Source organism: Terrapene carolina, unplaced genomic scaffold (genome assembly GCF_002925995.2).
Source record: "Terrapene carolina triunguis isolate 2854851 unplaced genomic scaffold, T_m_triunguis-2.0 Scaffold369, whole genome shotgun sequence".
NCBI lineage: Eukaryota > Metazoa > Chordata > Testudines > Emydidae > Terrapene > Terrapene triunguis.
The window spans coordinates 70,388-90,729 of NW_020664720.1; the positions used below are offsets into that span (position 1 = coordinate 70,388).

At 54.2% G+C, this 20,342-nt stretch overlaps 1 protein-coding gene across 2 annotated transcripts; it reads left to right on the forward strand.

The window, feature by feature from the left end:
- The first annotated feature begins 5,764 nt into the window (after nt 1-5,764).
- Nucleotides 5,765-15,571, forward strand: LOC112118345 (C-type lectin domain family 2 member D-like). Of its 2 annotated transcripts, XR_003899905.1 has the most exons (6): nt 5,765-6,084; nt 7,541-7,630; nt 10,945-11,132; nt 12,179-12,285; nt 13,072-13,719; nt 15,012-15,571. XR_003899905.1 is itself a non-coding variant. In XM_029912889.1 (5 exons), exons 1-5 carry the CDS (start codon nt 5,922-5,924, stop codon nt 13,193-13,195), a joined length of 672 nt encoding a protein of 223 aa, XP_029768749.1. In that variant the 5' UTR covers nt 5,765-5,921; the 3' UTR covers nt 13,196-15,571. The 2 variants fall into 2 exon arrangements, 1 of the variants encoding a protein (XP_029768749.1); XM_029912889.1 differs by having other exon boundaries at nt 13,072-15,571.
- Nucleotides 15,572-20,342: the final 4,771 nt, after the last annotated feature.

Sequence of the window (20,342 nt, forward strand, 5' to 3'; positions counted from 1 at the left end):
ACACATGAAAATTAAGTTACAAACACTTGGTAACGAATACCCTGCATTCCAGTTACAATCCTGGATTTTCATTTAAATTACATTACAGAACACCAAACTGGGTGTGTATGTGGGGGGGAGGGGGAGTAGAATGTCATTTCAAATTGCTCAGACTTGCACACATGAAAGTCATACAGTTTTTCTAATTATTGTCCTGGCTGGGTACTTTGGGAAGTGCTTGGTTCTGACTGTCCTGATGTTTTATTGACTGCTTGGTAAATGTTTTATTTGCCCTCAAAAGTCTTTTTTATTTTTTTTATTTTTTAAGGGTAAGTAAAATAAATCCTGTTCAGATTCTTAACTCCATTGTGCCACTTTGGCACAGGAAGAAAGTGAGAAAGCACATAGAGCTTCCTAGCTCAGGATTCCCCCACTGTCCTTTATAATAAGGCGCCTTTAAATCACTCTGGCAATGTAGGGGCCTTAAAGCATAAAACTGAACGTTTTAAAACTTTATGCTCCTGGGGGAATTGACCTAGAATGGGAACAGTTGAAAAACAATAGAAACATGAACAAAATTAACATAACAGTCAGGCTGCTACATCTCTGCGGCAGAGAATGACAGTATTTGGTCCTGCCATGCGGGCAGGGGACTGGACTCGATGACCTCTCGAGGTCCCTTCCAGTCCTAGAATCTATGAATCTATGAATGAGATCAATTAACCATCACAAGCAACTTTAACAATGTTACTACAGTCAGGCAGGCAGCTAGTGCCTCGGTGAATGAATCAATTAACTCAGGGAGGGCGGCAATTTGTGCCTCTAGCCTGCCTCTTGCCCCGCTCCCTCCAACAGTACTCACTCAGGCACACACGTTCGCCCGGCTCCCCTCCCCTGTCTCTGAGGCTGATCCTCCAGACACACTGGAACAGACGCACTGCCTGGGCTCCCAGGGAAGAGGCTGATTTATTTATGTATTTAATTTTTCTGCACGGGGGGGCACAGAAAAATGCAGACCAAATGAATTATGTGCCCCTGCAGGAGCGCAGAATCCCCCCAGGAGTAACAGTGGCATGGTGTCACTGAAAACATCCGCTTTTTCTGACTGCCGCTGCAAATCGAGCAAACAGACTGTTAGGAACCATTAGGAAAGGGATGGAGAACAAGACAGAAAATATCATAATGCCTCTCTATAAATTTGTGGTACGCCCATCTCTTGAATACTGCGTGCAGGTCTGGTTGCCCCAGCTCAAAAAAGATATACTGGAATTGGAAAACGTACAGATAAGGGCAATAGAAATGATATGGGGCATGGAACAGCTTCCATATGAGGTGAGATTAAAAAGACTGGGACTTTTCAGCTTGGAAAAGAGATGAGTAAATTGAAGTCTGTAAAATCATGACTGGTGAGCAGAAAGTAAATAAGGAAAGTGTTGTTTACGCCTCAAAACACAAGAACTAGGCGTCACTCAATGAAATTAATAGGCAGCAGGTCTAAAACAAACAAAAGGAAGTATTTTTTCACACAACACCCAGTCAACCTGTGAAACTCCTGGCCGGAGGATGTTGTGAAGGCCAAGACACTAACAGGGTTCAAAAAAGAACTAGATAAGTTCATGGAGGATAGGTCCATCGATGGCTATTAGCCAGGATGAGCAGGGATGCAACACCGTGCTCGGAGTATCCGTGGTCTCTGTTTGCCAGAACGTGGGAGTGGATGACAGGGGGTGGCTCACGTGATGATTACCTGTTCTGTTCATTCCCTCTGAAGCACAAAGTAGCCCGCACATATGGGCCCGTTGCAGTAGACTTACAGCTGCTTTGTTTGACCGGAGCAGGGCAAAATAGCCTTTCCAGATTCTTCCCCTTCACCCACCCTGTCTGTCCTCAAAATTCCCCCTGCTTCTGGTACCACCCTACCGGTTACCCTGTGTGCTCAGATACACCGGTTCCCCTTCCCTTGTGGCCTACCTGTTGAGTAGATCTGTCTGAATGGGTGGCGTCTGCAAAGACATTCAGGATTAATGGCTATTTTTCATAACAAACTTTGTCAGAAAGAATAGCCCCCTTTCAAAATGGCCTCCATATTGCATTGTTCTTGATGGGTCTGAAGCCACAGGATCCCTCAGGGAAGCTAGTGGGTCCCTGCACTTTGAGGAAGTAAAGAGAGAGAGATGCCCTTCTCAAAATGGCCACCAAGTGAGGACAGGTATGGCTTCTGTCCCATTGAGGAGGAGAGGACACCATTTTGAAAGACGGCAGCTCTGTCTGGCATTCTCTGTAACAGACCATTGTATCTGAATCTGTTCTGCTGAAGGAGAACCTTTCTGTTATGAAGAATAGCTTGGCGGAGAGGTGGGAACTACCATTAGTCCAAAACAATGCAGCCCCCGCACAAGAGTTGAGTGGGTTTTAACTCTATGGGAAGTGCTGTTACTGAGAGTGGGGGGTGACAATTGTAGATCTTGCGATTGCTCCTTTATGGTTTTCATTTTCAGTCTCCAAAACTGAAGACCATGGGCAATATCTTTGTGCATGAGGTTAGAGGGCCAGGGAAGAGAGGGGATGCATCGGGTGCCCATAATTATCACGGATTCTTTATTTTTGCATGGCGCTCAGCATAACGTGTTTCTTAATGGGCAAAGGATCTCTTAAATAAGTCGCTCGACTATTAAAAGGTTAGACGAGGAGGGTGAGGTAATATCTTTGACTGGACTGACTTCTGTTGGTGAAAGAGACAGGCTTTCCAGCCACACCGGACACTCTTCTTCAGGTCTGGGAAAGGTTCTCCGGGCTAAGGTGGAACAAATTGTTTAGCATCAGTAATTAGCACATATTCTAAGGGACCATTCAAGGTAGAATGGCCGGTTAACACCTCTGCAGTCATAGGGCAAAAAGAGGGGATTAGGGGGTTACCCACTGTTGTAAAAAGCTACAAATGCAGTGTCTGTGTTCAGTCTGTGATTTCTAGTGTCTAGCAGAGGAATGAATTTAAGCTCCCAAACTCGTCTTTTGAAGGTATTATGCAGGGATCAGTCGGATTCAGAGGCTCGCGTTGTGACAGGTGCTCCCGCACAGGCGATGGGGTGTGTTTAATTACTGGTTATTAAAAAAATCATGAGAGCCTCAAGGTGTGTCTGGGGCTGGGCACTTCTTGGGACCTGCGAACAGTCTCGCTGCTGGCCAATTGGCTCCTCTCCCTTGGGCTCCCTTCTTGTCATGTTTAGATCTGCTGCCCTTTTAGGGTGTGTTTTCCGGAGTGCTCGCGGGGATTGGCTGGAATGGGAAGTGCCACCTGCCGCGGGAGAGTGAAGTGAAGGCGCGTGCTGGGGGTTGCGCAAACTGCTAGGCTCTGACTCTTGGCTTCATGTTGCAGCTTGTGTCTGTAGGAGAAGAGAGGGGAGCCGACTCGAGCGTTTGCTGAAGAAACAGCCCTGAGCAGAGCCCTGGGATTCTCTGTCCCTGGGTCTAGGGGACCCAATCCTGCCCTGCTCAGGTTCAGGGTACTGCTGGGGCAGGAAGACGCAGTGCACGGAGTGAGGGATCTCTGATACTAGGTGAGGATGGGGGATCCTGCATTGATCAGGGTGGGGAGGGGGAGCATGGAGCAAGGGGGGGTGGCTGCACTGATTTGGAGGGTGGGGAGGAAGGGATTTCAGCTAAACCCTGGAGAGTGGAGCAGGGCTCGGGTGGGGGGGATATTGGGGAGGGGGTTACACTGGTGGAGCTAAGACAGGTATGTTTCTCCACTGATCAGATGGGGGACTGGGACTGTTGTTGAGGGGGTTGGGTGGGGCTGCATGCTGATCAGATGGGGGAGGGGGATTGAGTTGGGGGCTGTGCTGAGTAATTTATTTGTTTGAACTGTGAAAACCCCACCACCACCACCAGAATCTCAGTTTGCTCCTGGCTAGGGCGGGAAACAGCCTGGAGGTGTCTGTCCCGTCCAGGGCAGTTCTCCTGGACATGGCAGGGGCTAAGTAGCCCGTCCTGCTGCTCTAGTTCAAGAGCACGGTTCAGCCCCCAGAAATACGGGGACGTTCCCAGCTCTCTAACAGCCCCTAGTTGAAAACAGGAGGTTAAACGGCAAGGGCTGAAGCTGCCTCCTCCCACAAGAACTCAGCAGCTGGGGGGCAAATGATAGACCGTGAAGCAGCTATTACAATATGACCTATTCCCCTAATAGGTAGGCTTGGAAGGATTCGATTTTGATAGTAAAATGTCAGTATTCATTTAACGGCACACAGACACGCTGACGGAAAATATCTCCGGTGGTGGTGATTTGACATGTGCAGCCTGGCAAAGGAAGAGAACTTTTAAAATATCAACATCTGTTGTCTTGACATATTGTCTGCCCCCCACCCACACACCCACCCACTTTCTTCACAGCTGGGAACATTCAAAGTGATAAACATATTAAAAAATTAGAACTAAACCAGTGTTCTCCATTGAAATTACAAATATTGAATTCTGCCAAACCTAATAAGCAAAAGCTTCCTGTCGACCTTACACTGGAACAGTGCCAAGCGTTACCAATGCTTTCAACACAGAAGAATGACCACAGTAGTAGATTTTTAGAAAGGGGTGAGTGTGTGCTGCTTACCTTCACCGAGAAAAGAGAATGGGGGTGGGGGAGGGGGGTTGCTTTTTGTTGTTTTTCCAGATCTAGCCCCAATCTCTCAACTATGACTACAAACTTGTACGAAGGAGAATCTGTTTAACTGCTGGACCAAAAATGCCTTATGACGATGAGATTCAACTGAGTGCATGGAGGTCTCAAAAATAGTGTATATTTTAGTGAGTTTCATGTACAAGATTCTCAGGCAGACACTAACTTCTGGCTCTTCGGTTGCTAGCTATCACAGAACAGTGTATCATCAATGCACGTCCTTTTCAGATGCCGTCGGTTGTTCTTTGGTTCCCTCCTTGGCTGGAGGCTGTGTAGGGTTACATTTACATTTTTGTTCTAAACAGGCTTAATAATACAGTCTTGGAAAGAAATCTGATAGAAGGAACTGCATGACTGCCCATGCAGAAGGAAACCCGCAACAGGAAGTTTATATGTGATGTGACCAAACTCTCATGGTGTGACAGTAATAATAATATAATATATGGAGATATACCGATCTCATAGAACTGGAAGGGACCTTGAAAGGTCATCAAGTGCAGTCACCTGCCTTTACTAGCAGGACCAATTTTTTTTTGTCCCAGATCCCCAAATGGCCTCCTCAAGTATTGAACTCACAACCTGGGTTTAGCGGGCCAATGCTCAAACCACTGAGCTATCCCTCCCCCAAGAGTAATGGCTTCCTGTGAATGGAGACTTCCAGATCTGTTACCTGCTACTGATCTGATTTAGAGTTTCTGAGCCAAAAGCAGGAGCCAGTTGAGTCTAGATGTTGGATACGGGGTTTGAAATGTTCTTGCCCAGCAATGTCAGATTAAAAACTCTCTTGTTGTCCTGGTAGGAACTTCACTTGTTAGGAGCAGCAGGGTGAGGGGCCGAATGATGGTGGATTCCAGGGGGTGGGGAGAGACTGCATCAATAAACTATCATTTTCCTTTAGGCGAAGTCTTGAATTTGGGACCAAAAGCCGGCCAGATCCATGTGCCAAATGCGTGACTGTTTGTGGTGCCATTGGGCTGTTCTGGCAGGATCTGGGTTCTGCTGGGGGATTAGGATCAGGTCTGCGGTCTCTCAACTTGTGCAGTAGAATTCAGAAGCCAAAAACTAACTGGGTGTCGTGGTGCTTATGTTCTTGGCCCGAACAGGGAATGACAAGAACTGACCCCGCTGTGCCCTGAACTCTTCTGAGTGTTACAGCTTAGCTTCTGTGCAGAACTGAAAGCCGCAGAGGGAGAGGAATCGGAGTGACTCTCGCTACAGCCGGAGAGGAGCGGATCAGAGGTGCTCAGAGCAACCTGTGTGCGCCAGCGGAGAGATGGGGAAAACAGCAGATTCAACTGAACAGAGGCTGCAAGGAGAGGTGCTCCCCATTACAAATGGGGACCCTGAGACAGGAGGGGAAATGGAAACTCAGCAAGAACAATTATTAATGGAATTGCCGAGTAGCAATGGAGATGCAAGGAGAGGACAGGACCCAGGTAATCACAGCTTCATGGTCAGGGAATGGGCTGTGGGGAGACGCATGCTGGCTTTGCAATTTCCCCTTCCACTGAGGGTTCGTCTCCTTGCATTTGTCCAGGTAGCAAGGCCCTGACTGCCCCAGTGGGCTCCTGTCGGCAGTTACCCAGCCTGCACCTGTAACCGCCCTTTTCTGTGTGCAGCGGGGGGTTGTGGATGAACAGTTCTGGGTGGGCATGTGTCACTCCTGTCTAGAGAGCAAAAGGCAATGAAATGCTATGAACGAACCCAGGACACAGTGGGGTGCCAAATACCCATGTGTACTAGCTACACACGGACACCCCAGGCCCAGCTACATGCGCACTGCTGCTCGGGCTGGCTTCTCAAACCTAAAACACAGTGAGCGCCGCTGGAGGGCTCACCAGCTATTTAAAGGGGCGCTAGCCCTATTCCTACACACTATAGGGTCTGCATCTAAAACACTTGGTCCCTGTCCTGTGTTCATTCCATTCCTTCTCCCCTCTGCTTACCATAAGCGCCAGATTTTCAAACAGGAGAGCATAGGCCTCCTCGCAGATTCTTGTATTTCTACTCCAGCGCCTAGAGACCAGCCAGGTTGAGGCCTGTTGTGCTGGGTGCTGTACAGACATGCACACTATGACTGTCCCAGCCCCAAAGCACTTAGTCTAGCCACATCTGGGGCACCCCCAGGATCCCCCACTTGTGCATGACAAGGAGCCAGGTGTGTGGGGACAGTGAAATTCCTGCCTTCCGTTGAGGCCTGTGGCCACAGCTCGGGTTCGAGCAGGGTTTTCCCTGGGCCTTCTGAAAACGTGGCTCTGGGCATTTGGGGAAGGCTGTGTGGGGCCACAGAGCTGTTCTCCCAGCCCCACGCTGGCTCAGAGGGTGGACATCTTTTGCACAGGGTTTATTCCCTGGGTAATGAGCCAGCGTCCCCAATTCCTTCATTTTTCAGAGTGTCTCTGAAGTCTCAGTTCTGCGACACCTTCTCAGCTCTCTGGTGGAATCAATATGAGAGAGTAGATTTCCCCCCACACTCACCGAGGGAGGGGCAGGGGGTCTTGTGTTCAATTGCTCTGGGCTCCGTGCCAGGCAGGGGGCCCGGACACAGCTCCGGGCACAGACTGCAGAGAAGGGGAGGGTGAGACCCATTCCCATCCCTGACAGCTGGGAGCCGGTCACCCTGCCGATGCTCCAGGAGAGCCTGGACTGGAAGAGGGGGATTAGTTAGCCCCGTTTATCCTCTTAACAGGAACGGAGATCCCTGTAACTCGGTGGGATTTGGGGAGGACATTGTTAGGACTGTGTGTGGTTTTAACTAATATCCAGACGTGCAAGGGCACGCGCATTCCCGCGATCTAAATAAATACCTGGCCTGTGGCTGCTCCGATGCTGCTGGCTCTCCGATCCCCTCCTGTGGAGCAGCCCTGCGGGCATTCATGGCTTCTCTTTCAGGTTGTCTGGCTCCCTTCAGGAATCCATTAGTATGGGGCACAGTTGCAGGTCTGGTCATCCTCGTCATTGGTTTGGGGGCAGCTCTGGCAGGTGAGTTCCCAGCCCGTCTGGCCGCCTCTGTGCTTCCCATTCAATTGCACGTTCTCCCCTCCCAGCCTCTCTGACCTCAGCACTGGGTTCAGGAAGGACTCACATGAGATGTCTTTCCAATTCCTTCCCCCACCCGGCCCCAGTGCCCAGCACTCCCTCTGTACAGCTCAGACACACACACACACCTGGAGCAATGGAGGGAACTTCATTCCCACCACAGGATCTCTAGCTCATCCGCACACTGTTCCTCTGAGGATACAGGACACGGCTTGCAAGTACTACAGTGTTTTTGAGGCCGGCTTGATTAGGCAGTGGACACGGAGGGGGGGGCTCTCACTGCAGCGCAGCTGGTAAATAAACCTGTCCGTCAAGTTGGAATGCAGATGGGAGAGTTTCCACCTCGGCTATTAACCGCTCTAGTTGGCACACGCCGTAGATGCTGTTCATGCTGCTAAATGTGACCCTTATTATAGATTCACCGCACACAGGCCTTCGTTTCAGTCGCTGCCACGTTCCCCCGGCTCCCTCCGCTGGAGCCTGGCAAGAACAGCAGCTCAAATAACTCCCTCAATGTTAAAAACCGAGGCAGTGCAGAGCGGAGGCTGCTCGTAGCACTCTGGGCATCCAGACCACCTTAACTCTGCCCCCCCCACCCCCCGTAGACACTCCTTGAAAATCCAGCTGCGCTCTCCATCCGTGCCAAGCCCAGGAAACAGGCTGCTGCCCTCTCTAGCCTAATGTGGTGTGGTGCCTGATGGAGGCTCATGCATGGTTAGTGTTCAGTATCGTTACCGTCTAGATTGGACACAGTGCCGCGCAGGGGCGATCAGACCCCCGCTCCTCATGAAGGACCCGTTCTGTTCCGGCACAGAGGGCTTGGCATGGCAGCTACCCAGCCCCTCACATGCTGGGGCCCTCGGGCTCTCTGAGGCAGCCGACTCTCCCTGTGTCACTAAGCCCAGTTGCAGGGAGTCTAAATATCCAACCTCCCCCTGCCCGGGACATCCCCCTGGAAAGCAGCACTGTCCATGTGAGACCCCTGCTCCTCTGCTTGGGCTCAGACACACACACAGGATTAGTGTGCTATGCAAAGTGGGGTTTAGTTCCCTACTCGGCATGTGACTGGAGCAGGCCAGTGTCACTACAAGGGGGCAGAGTTAAGGTGATCTAGGGAGGGGAGTAACCTGAACTCTGCAGTGCTTGGTTCCTGATGTCTCTAATAGCCCTGCCATGCTTGCTGGGCTCTTGTTGGCAAGCCAGGGAATTAAATAACATGATCAGGGTCCTTGGGCTGAGCACCGTGACCCTATCCCAGCTCCTATGGAAGTCAATGCAGAGCGTCTAACAGGGAGCTGTCTCAGGGTGCCCCCTTGTGGCCTAACATGGCCCTGCAGGTGTGCTGCCTCCAGCTCCCTCTATATGCATCCGAAGAAGTGGGTTGTAGCCCACGAAAGCTTATGCTCTAATAAATTTGTTAGTCTCTAAGGTGCCACAAGTACTCCTGTTCTTTTTGCGGATACAGACTAACACGACTGCTACTCTGAAACAGCTCCCTCTTGTGTGTCTTGTACCAAGTACCTTAAATTAAGATTCCTCCCCTTTTCTGCTGTCTCATTAAGTCTTGTGCAGCAAATCAAACTGCTCCTTCGCCCCTCAAGTCTAACTTCTGTTCCCCCACCCAGCCCTCCTGGGGCCTGTGTGATACTTTGGGTAGATTCCTCTCCTCGGATCAGGAGTCTCTGAGCCTCTTTCTGGGGTCTGTGCTGCTTGTTCAGGCCGGCTGCGGCCCTCCCTCGGCTTCTCCAAGCTGGCCCCTTCCAACTCTCCTTCCCTGCGGAGATCCGCAGACAACCAGCCCTCCTCTCCCTCGGAGGTTCTCCGCTGCCTCTCCGGGAACTTCTCTTATCGCCAGGCCTGGACTGGGTTTTAACCCGTGACCGCCTGTCCTGGGCCCTCAGTAATTTCCCCAGCTGGGGAGGAGGGTGGAATGAGTGACAGGTAGGGCTGGCCCCATTGCCATTGGAGGCCGGTTACGCTGTGACAGGCAGGACCGGCCCCAATGTAACTTCTGTTACTCACCCCATTCAAACCACTGCACCAGGCCCCTTCCAAGCCCGCCCTGGCGCTGCTCATATGGATTAGGGAGGTGGAGAGTCCCAGTTCTGCGCAGCAGCCAGGTGAGGGTCAGGCCTGAGGTTAAAACATTGGCACGGGCATTGGGATTCCTGGGTTCTGTTCCCAGATCTGCCCCTGGGTGACAGGACAGAATGCTTCCCTGCTCTGTGCCTCAGTTTCCCCTTAGTAAAATGGGGTTAATTGCACTTCCACACCTCACAGGGCGGGGGGAAATGTGAGACTAAAATCAACCCATGCTTGTGGGGAACTCGGGTGCTGCTATGGTGGGTGTGCATGCTGAAAGGCCTATAAATAGGAAGCGTGAGCCAGGAGTTCGTGCCTCTGTCTAGGCATCTACGCTACACCCATCACAGGGATGCCTGAGCTTGGCCTATACAAGTGACGGCAGCACCTGTGTGTGTCCGGATGCGGCCGTCTGGGGCAAACTGCTGCAGAGCCAGACCCAGCATAACTGCTGGATTTGTGTGCCAAGTGCCTGGAGATTGTGCCCCGGCCCGTCACTGCCCTGGCCAGATATGTTTCACAACACAGAAGCAGCTTCCCATGGCTGAGGTGCTGGTGCCACCCTGTGGCCGAGGTGCTCAAGTTCCCGCCTCTGAGTCCAGTTAGTGCCATGGGCTGAGCGCGCCCCGGAAATTCATCTTACAAAAGCGCCGTAACCGACACCTGTGTGAGCCCCCCGGACTCGGGAGGGGTGCGGTGTGAGCGAAGGACTGGCCAGGACTCCTGGGTTCGAATCGCAACTCAGCCACTGACTCCCTGTGACCTGGAGCCAGCCCCTCCCCTTCTGTATTGCCAGGCCCCCGGGATAAAGTGAGAGGATGGTACTGACTCAAGTGAATTCCCTGTTGCTCAGTGAACTCTCTGAGCGCTGTCTGGCCATCTCCCCTCTCCGCTCCAGGGGTGGCAGGCAACTCCCTTTCTTACAGAGGGGGTCGCATGGGGCTAGGACTGCAGGGTGGGGGGATCAGAACCCAGGAGTCCTGCCTGCCAGTCTGTACGCAGGGGTAGTGCCTGTCCCCACTATACCCATCAGGGCGGGGGGCGGGATCTATCTCAGGCTCAGAGTCACTGGCTCTGGTGTGGGGTCCCGGCTCTACTCAGGCTGGGGGTTTCTTTGCCTGGGGGGCAGGGAAGGAAACAGGGACAGACTCGCCCTCTTACTCTCTCCCCTCCAGTGGTAACATCTAAGCCACATGTGGCTGATCTGGGGGTACGAGGGGAGACTGCCTGCCCCAATGGTTGGGTCGTGTTCCAAGGGAAATGCTACTATTTCTCAGAGGCTGAAGGGAACTGGACCTACAGCTGGAGCAACTGCTCCTCCCTCGGCGCCTCCCTGGCTGGGATCGACACCCAGCAGGACATGGTGAGTCCGTGGAGCAGTAATGGGCCGGGCGTGGCCTGGTGGCTGGTGCTGGAACAGTGCCAGGGCTCAGACCCTGGGGGTGGGGTGGGAGCTGGCATGACGGGAGGCCAGGCTGGGTCCCAGCCCGGTGCCGATCTAACCGTCCCTGTCCCAGGCAGACGTCCCGCTTCCGTGGGCACAGCCGGCTCTGCTCCAGCTCCCTCCTCGCGGCGGGCTGCCCGTCTGCCTCCATTCCCCAAACTCAGCTCCTCCCCCACCTCCGACAGTGAGACGCTGCCAGGCTGCAGCCTGACACCTGCCTTGGCGAACCAGGGCTTACCTCTGGGCACCACGCCCCAGGGGCTGCTGGGAAGGGCTGGGCAGCTCAGCGATTCCCCGAGGGGGTTCAGCGTTTCCAACCGCGCCTGTTCTGAGGGCGTCCGGCTTCCAGACTCTCAGCAGCAACTCGTGAGACTCAACCCATGTCAGACATGGCTTCCCTGTCTCCCTCCCCGCCCCCGGTTCCCTGTCCTTTGAGATCTCCTCCCCATCTCATCCCCTCCAGCCGTGGCTACTGCAGTCCCTTCCCCTCCACTCTCCCCGGTTCTGTCCTCTGAGATCTCCTCCCTATCCACGCTCTCTGGCCTGAGCTGTCACAGCTCCCTGCCCTACTGATTCCCTGAGCCCCAGCCCTGCTGCTTTCCTCTGGGCCTCTCATCCCTGGAGTGCCCGGCGTCCTGTGGCTCTTAGGCTGGGACCTGTTCTATGTGTCCAGGTCTTTCTGACGTGACGTGGGAGCCCAAGTGAGACCCTCCCTAAGGGGGCTGATTATCACGGGGGGCTGAGCACCTGCCCTCTGACAGGGTCCCCAGATCATGTCACACTAGAATAATCTCTTGCAAGCCACGTGCTGTCTGCAGCTGGTGGTAGACACTGCATGGAACACATTTGCTGGATTGGGGGATGGGGCTACCCCTGCCCTGTCTATCAGCCCGTAGACTCAAACCTGTCTCGCTGGGAGCTCCATCAGCCATGTCATGTACGGTTTCCTGCTGCTCTTGTTAAAGGACTTCATGCTGCGCTACAGAAGCCCCCGTGATCACTGGTTCGGTCTCTGGAGGGAGCGGGACCTCCGGCCCTGGAGATGGGTGAACGGCACCGAATTCAACAACTGGTGAGTTCTCACCTCTCCCTGAGTATTTGGTCGTGGGCGCCTGACGTCCTGGACTCTCACCGAGCCAGGACTCCTCGCCGACAAGGGAAACCTGAGTCTTGTATGACAAAGTGACATCAATGTGCTCCCCATGTCTGCGTCTGTCCACAGCACTACCTCCTGTGGGAAGCATAGGGGAGCGATGGGGGATCTGGGCTGTCCGATCCCAGGCCTGCATGGTGCTGATTCCTCTCTGCCTTGAGAGATCTCCGCTCCTGCCATGGGGCTGGGAGGGGTTGGTTCCCTCTGCACCGGTCTCCTGCCATGGGTCTTAGCCGCTTTTGCGGGGCAGGCAGAGCCCTCCTCCCTAGCCGGGGGGGGAGCTAATCCATTACAGCTGCTCTGATTCTACCCACCAGGAGTCAGGAACAAGTTAGACGTGGGTCCGTGGTGGGAGGGCTGCTCTGATCTTCCCCCAACCCAAAGTGCAGGTGAATAATCACCTTGTGATTGAAGGAGCCTCCCCTTAGAGCCAGCATGGCCCAGTGGCTAGAGCAGGGGACAGGGAATAGCGAGACCTGGGGTCTGATCCCAGCTTTGTCACTAACTGCTGTGCTGCCTGGGACAGGTCCCTTCATCTCTGTGCCTCCACTTCCCCATCTGTGGTATGGGGGTAATCCCGGTTACCTCCCTTGCCACGCGGTGTGACTGTCTGTGGGTTTCTATGTGCTGTGACCCTGCTGTGTGACTGGGAACCCTCTGCCCCCAGTCCCCGTTGCTGACAATCCCTTTGCTCCTTCCCTGCAGGTTTCACATCGGAGGGGGAGGGGAGTGCGCGTATCTGAAGGAAACAAAAGCCATCAGCTCCTCGCGGTGCTCGATGGAGAGACACTGGATCTGCAGCAAACCCCACGTGTGTGCAAAGGTTTAGCACGGCGCTGGGCAGGGGGCTGAAGGCTCAGCCTGGAAGAGACAGGACATTGTTGATGCTGACGGGCTCGGACATTTTTCTGGCTAATGAGAGCGTTCACAGCTATGCCAGTGAGGACTAAACCAAAAAGCATCTGAGATGGGTCAGACCCTCCTGCTTCAGGGCATGAGCTCCCTGTCCTTGGGAGTAAACTTTCCCCTGTGGGCGAGTGATCTCGTAACTGGCCATTGGGTGTCCTGCCCTTTGCTCTGTGCTTCAGACAGGAGACTGGACTGGATGAACTGGGGATTCCTGAGCCAGCTGGTTCTCACCTGAGGCCTCTTCCTCTGGTACGTCTGGACACTAGGACCGGCAAATAAGGACCCAGCCCTGGGCCACCTTTCGGGGAGCGGTTTTGATCTCATCTTCCTGTTGAGCCGCTCCAAAGCCACAGACCTGCCACCAGCCATCACTTCCACAACCAGCACTTCCAGCTATAATAAAGCCGCCTGGTGTGTACACACTACAGCCTTGCTCCCACCAGTGTAAGTGCCCTACCTACTGCACTGACATAACTTCACCTCGACGAGAGACGCAGGGCGTATGTCCGTGTAGTTAGAGCAGCGGTTCTCAACCCATGGGCCGCGTGTGGCCCAGTTAGCACACAGCTGCAGCCCAGATCAGCTGTGTGCTAAAGGCTGGCCCGCGTGGCAGGGTCTGGGTTCCTGGCTGCCTGGTGCAGTGGGGTCCGGGGCTGCCGCCCGGCCCTACAACCTCCGGGGTCGGGGTCTAGGCTGCCACTGCCCTGCCACCCGGCCCCTGCAACCCAGGTAACACATGCGGCCCACAATGATAAATAAGTTGAGAACCACTAAGTTAGCGATGCAGTGCCCATGTAGACACGGAGTTACTTATATCCGCTTTTAGCTTTCATTCTTGTCAATTTCATAGCTCTGGCAGGGAGCCATGAAATTGACAAAGGCTGGTAGCCTCCCTGCTGTGAACCTGTATCTGGCTCCTAGCTAGGGAGGCAAGTGGGAGGGCTCCTGCTCCTAGCCGGGCTGCCAAGAGCCCAGCAGGAACCCCTGTGAGGAGCCTGGCTCTCAGCCCCCCCACGCTGCCCCTCTTACGGCGGGGGAAGTGCTCCTGTTGAGGACACACACCACCCACAGAAGGAGGAGAGTGGAGGTGTTTCTGTGATGCCAGCATAACCCAGGCCTGCTCGCTGTGGCGCTCTGCACCCTTCAAGTGGTGGCTAGGTCAGCCAGGGTTGACGAGCCTGCTACAGCCGTAGCTAAGAGCGCTGTGTCTTTTAGCTCACGCATTCAGCTCAAGCGCTTACAGCCGCTGACAGCGTTACACTAGGCCAGAAGCAGCATCCGTGCACCAGTGCTCTGGCCTGCGGTAGGCGCTGACGGACGGGATGTGCCTTGTTCTTCAGCCAGGGGCCAACATAGGTCGACTTACGTTTGTAGTGCAGATGTGCCCTTAGTCTCTCTCAGGCCTAGGAATGTTTTGCAGGGCAGCAATCCCTGCTCAAGAATGACCCGAGACGATACCATGGGTCATACCAGCCCCTCCACTGCTGAGGGGAGGGGGGAGATGTATCCTAGTTTTCCAATTGATCTAGCTGAACTAGAGCCTAAGTTACTGGGCTCAGCGCAGGAACCACTGGGTGAGTTTCTCTGGGCTGTGTTCTGCAGGTCAGGCCAGATGGTCATAATGTTCCTTGTGACCTCGAAACCTCAGACATTCCATTTTGGGAAGAACGGGAAGCTGAGAGGTGGTTCTGGATAACCATGCAACCGCTTGATTTCCTACCTCTGCACGTTACTAGCTGCTGCAGAAAGCAGGTCTCGTCTCATGCTGCTGACAATCTGAGACCAACCCGAAGTGCACCGAGTGGCCCGGAGGACGGTTCCGTCTTGGGAGCGTTATTTTTATTTATACGGGATTGAAGGGCTCGAGCGCGCCTACCAGCGCGGGCTGCACAGCGGTGAGCTTCCAGGGGAGAGTGGCAGGAAGCGGGTGACGCTGGCATGCCAGGAGAACGAAGGCAGGAATTGCAGAAAGGAAGCCGGGCACGAGGTACAAAGGGCCAAGCGAGGGTTGATCCAGCAGCCATGAATGGACTAGTTAAGGACGGGGCATTAGCCTCTGAGATCTGATGCAGCGAGTGAATGCAGTGCGTTCTCCCTGCTCCCCCTCCGAGCTATCTGTGTGTCTCCAAAGGGACAGTGAGAAGGCAGCAGAGAGTCCAGTGAATGGATGAGTGTAAAGAACATACCTGACGGTTACACAGTGGCACAGACAGCAAGAGGGATGTTAACAGTGAATGGTTACGCCCCCTATGGGGAGACAACTTGGTAGCAACTTCCAAATAAGTAGCAAAGCGGAGGCGTCTTTGCCTCTAGCAGAGGCATAGCAAGCGCCCTCCGACCGGAGGGGGCCCCGCAAGGAAGGGGGCCCCTAAAAGTGGCAAAATAAATACTGCATTCCAGTTTCTGCATTGTAAGGGGCCCCGCCCGGACATATGTTCGGAGGGGGCCACCGTTCAGAGGGGGCCACGTTCTTTGTTGCTACGGCCCTGGTCTCTAGTTTCAGCGGGGAAGCCGTGTTAGTCTGTTTCAGCAAAAACAACGAGGAGTCCAGTGGCACCTTAAAGACTAACAAATTTATTTGGGCATCAGCTTTCGTGGGGGTGGAACCCACTTCGTCACGAGTCTCACGTACAACTTGGAGCGTCCTTCGGACAGACCCCTTCTCGCCTGCACTATGTCTGCTGTGACCGCCAGACTTTCCCGGAAAGCCAGAATCATTCCAGGCACCGACTGCTGCAGGTGCAAACTCTCCAGACGTGGTATCTGTTTATACCCATCATAAACACTGTCATTGAGTGTTGCATAGAGACAGGCTCGCTTTGTCTCGACTGTCTTACTGCTGAGCCACGGACTCCTCTTCCGTTTGTTTCTAAATCTTTGTAAACTGTGATTTACTTAATTATGCTATTTATCACTGAGCCATATTTTTTTTTGGACGCTCTTTTTTGCACAGTATTTATACTATGCTGTAAATGAAGTATTCTCATTGGAGGTGGACTTGTAGTGCAAGGTAACTTAATGGTAGTGTTAAGATTAATGATGCCTGAATTGTAGTTTTATGCTGAGAGGTGCTGATGGCTGCACAAACCTCATTGAGACTGACGGGCATGAATGCACCTTTCAATTAACATAACTGTCAGAATAAGGTACAGGGAAACCCCGGTATAACGCGCCCCGCGATAACGCGAATTCGGATGTAACGCGGGCAAAAGGTGGCCCCGGCTGCCCCAAGCCAAAAAAAAAAAGAGGGGGGGGGGGCCGGAGCGCCGCGGAAGCGCGAAAAAGAAAAAAAGCGGCCGAAGCGCCCAGGGGCAGTAGTCAACTGGGGGCCCCCCGTGCCTCCCTGACCATGTCCCCAGCTGAAGGTGGGGAGGGGGCAGGGAAAGTCCCCAGCGCTCCAACCCATCCCCGGCAGAAGCACAGGGGGTGGCGGGGGAAGCCCCAGCACTGGGACCCCCCCCCCACTGCGGTCCCAGGAGGCAGCCTCACAGCTTGGGGGTTTGGGGGGCACTCACTCCCCACTGCGGCCTCAGGCTGTGATGGGGGGGACTGGGCATCTCCCGTCTTGGGGTCACAGTGGGGGGGGGGGGGGGGAAAAAAGGGGGGCAAAGGGGTGGGGGGGCGGAGGGGGGGGGGTGGAATGGGGGGACCCTGAGTGGCACCCCAGGGAAGGAGCAGAAAGAGGTGGAACCGTGGGCGGGGAGGAGCCCGCAGCCCTGGAGCTCTCCGCCCCGGCAGGCACGGGGACGCGGCTTCTCTCCAAGCTGGAGAGGAGCCGCGGCCCCGCACCTGCTCGGGACAGAGAACAACAGGGCTGCGGGCACCAGTGCTCCCTGTCCCCGGCAGGCGCGGGGCCGCAGCTTCTCTCCGCTGCTGGGCACTAGGGGCACTAGGCGGCGCACATCAATGCACCGCCTTGGGGACCACTGACGGGCTTGAATCCCCGCTATACCGCGACCCCGCATTTAGCGTGATGTAATTTTTTGGACCCCAAACATCACGGTATAGCGGGGTTTCACTGTAATTGCAAGCCCCCTGCCCACACACAGGGTACGTGAGCCTATATGAGACTTTCGTACTGAATGGGTGACAGGGTTTTGCCAATTTTTGGAGGGGTGAGTGCAGAACACAGAGAACTACAGAGCTACCCAGACAGCTGGAAGGAACAGCTGAACGCACGGCGTCTGAGCCTGGGGTGAGATTTTTGGGGTCAGAGGTGCGGGCTGAAAAATGTGTTTTTGGTGCTGTGACCAAAATAAGCTGTTTCCTATTACCTGTTTTCTTCTGGGTTGAGGGAAACGGGTCCTTTGTATGGTCTTCGTAAAGAAACAAACCTGCCTCAAATAAATAGTGGCTTCTCACCAATGTCTCCTAACTGAGACAATCTACTAGACTCTAAACTTTTGGTGAGCTGCACAGATCAAAATGGAGAAAAGTATTTAGTCAAGACCACACACACAGGCCTGCACGCACGCCAGCCTTTGTCTTGTTGAGGTGAGTGAAGATAGAATTTAGGATTGGGTTACCAGCTTCTTAAATTTAGGAGTGAGTAGAGTGGGTTAAGCCAACCAGTGGAGAAACCAGTACGCCTGTTTCCTAGTGTTGCACAACCTTGGGATGTTGGGGGGGCATAAGAACGGCCATACTGGGTCAGACCAAAGGTCCATCTAGCCCAGTATCCTGTCTTCCGACAGTGGCCGATGCCAGGTGCCCCAGAGGGAATGAACAGAACAGGTAAACACCAAGTGATCCATCCCCTGTCGCCCATTCCCAGCTTCTGGCAAACAGAGGCTAGGGACACCATCCCTGCCCATCCTGGCTAATAGCCATTGATGGGCCTATCCTCCATGAACTTATCTAGTTCTTTTTTGAACTAACTGCCACACCGCCTGGCTTGAAGTGGTTTCCATCGTATACCGGGTTTATGGTTTGGTTCAGTGGCTCTAAGCCCCTCACTGTACAAATTGTTCCAGCCGCCCTGGCCTGGCTGGGGGGGCAGTTGCTTTCTTTTTCACACCCTCAGCTCAGTAACCTGGAGTTCGCCCTCTTTCCTTCTCATCTGAACCCAGCGGTGGGCCCCTGCTCTCCCCCCTATGACTGGGCCACCTGGAGGTGAGTTAGGTGCCCCAGTCTTCCTGCCTTTCCACTGGGGTTTGTGCTTCTCAAAATCCCACCCCAACCCCAGACTTAGTAGTCGCCAAAGCAAGGATCGACGTTCCATGGACTCAACTGGTACGGAGGTTCTCCAGCCGCCCCCGCGTGGCCCACGGACCTGAGCCAAACTCGGCCGGGGAGCGCTCTCCCCACAGCTGGTGGAAATATGGTAAACATGTTATGGAAACTTACAAGGACCAAACCAAAATGTGTTTGGATTTTCCCCTTTGTTCTCTCTTTTTCCCTCCCTTCCTCCCCCCCCCCGGCCCTTTTTCAGTGGCAAAAGCAAAGGAAGTTGGGGTGGGAGGGAGACCGCAAAACGTTCAGTTTCCAAAACTGGAAAACTTTTTTATTTTTGTCCAAAACAATTTTTTTTTTTTTATTTAAAAAAATATTCTGGTGGAGTTTTGGCCAAGGCTGTGGGCTCTGCTCCAACGGGAGGATTTCCCTGGTGAATGCACCATGACTAGGAGTTATCACAGCCACGTGGTCTAATATCTGGTGCTTTCACTGTTCAGTCCTGTAGATTCAAAGACTAAGAAGGAGAGATCTAGCCAATCAGAGACCGGCTTTGCACACCTCTGCAAAGGCTTTGCACACCTCTGCAAAGGCAGGAGTGTGATGCTGACCTACAGGAAGTGGCTTCTGGCCAGCAAGCCCCACGGTGCCTGAGTGCTGGTGTTTTCACATGGCTTCTGCGAGCCTCTCAGATCAGCCCTTTCTCGCCCACGGCTCTTTCCATTCGCTCAGGGGTCAGTGTTTGAGGCGGGAGCCGGGCTGCCTGGGCCGTCACGTTTCAGCCTGACCTAGAAAGTGCAGCGTTCTGGTTCAAGGCAGGATGTGAGGAAATAGGCCCCACGAACAGCCCCTCTGGTCCCCTTGTGCGCTGCATCGATTACAGCGACTGAATAGCTCCAGGCTCTCAGCTTCCTGTCTGGTGGGGCGGGGTAAAAGGCTCAATCTTTGATTCCTCTCCATCAGCGCGATCATGCTCAGGGGGCCCAGTGCCGTCCTTTCCAGCTTCGTTTGCCATCTATGGCCTAATATTCACCATGGGTTCATCCCCCAGCTCCCTGACGGGCACTTGGAGGGACGGACGTGCCCTTGTCTGGCAGTTGCTGGCGCTCGCTCCTCTCGCTGGGTTTAGCCCACCAGGCAAGGCCTGAGCCATGGTGCTGCGGTGAACACAAGCAGGTACTTGGAGCCACGAGTGAGAATCGTGGGCGTCGCTGGGACCAACGACGAGCAAACCGCCCCTGAGGGGTGCAGCTATCTAGCCTGCAGAGGGACGACCTTCGGGACTCCCCCCAAGCTGGAGATGAAGAGAACTTCTCCCCCAGTGGCTGCCGCACCCACTTCTCGTCGGGGCGAATTGGGGCTCGGCTCCCTGACGGCGGGAGAGCAGAGCTGTAGTGTAGATCCCCCTCCCTGCTCATTTGCGGCTGCACGAGCTGTCACTAGGCCGTCAGCCTTGAACGGGGAGGTCACAAGCCAGGTTCTCCAGAGAGTGCCCGAGTCCTCCCACCTGCCAAGCACCCAGGGGCCTGGCTTCTGCATTTAGGGTCTGGTGCTTTGTCCTCACACTGGCTGTATCCCACTGCGGCGACGGGCCGGCCACGGGAATGAGCCGGGAATCGGCGCCTTTAGGCAGCGGAAGAGCTTTGAGGCTGCGTTTTGCATAGGACACAAGGCCCGTGTTTTGTGCCCCTTGCTAGTGCCCTCGCTAGCTTGCTGTGCGAGTTATGTTTCCTGTGTGGTTTCGAAGTGTGCGGCCAGGGGAGGCGGCCGTTTCCTCTGCACACTGGAGCCCCACAAGCCGAGCAGTCCGAGTCTCACCCCCGTCCCTCGGGGTCGCTCTCTGATTTCCCCGCTCCTTCTCATTTGCTGGGAGACGAAGGCAGCGACTCTGGAGG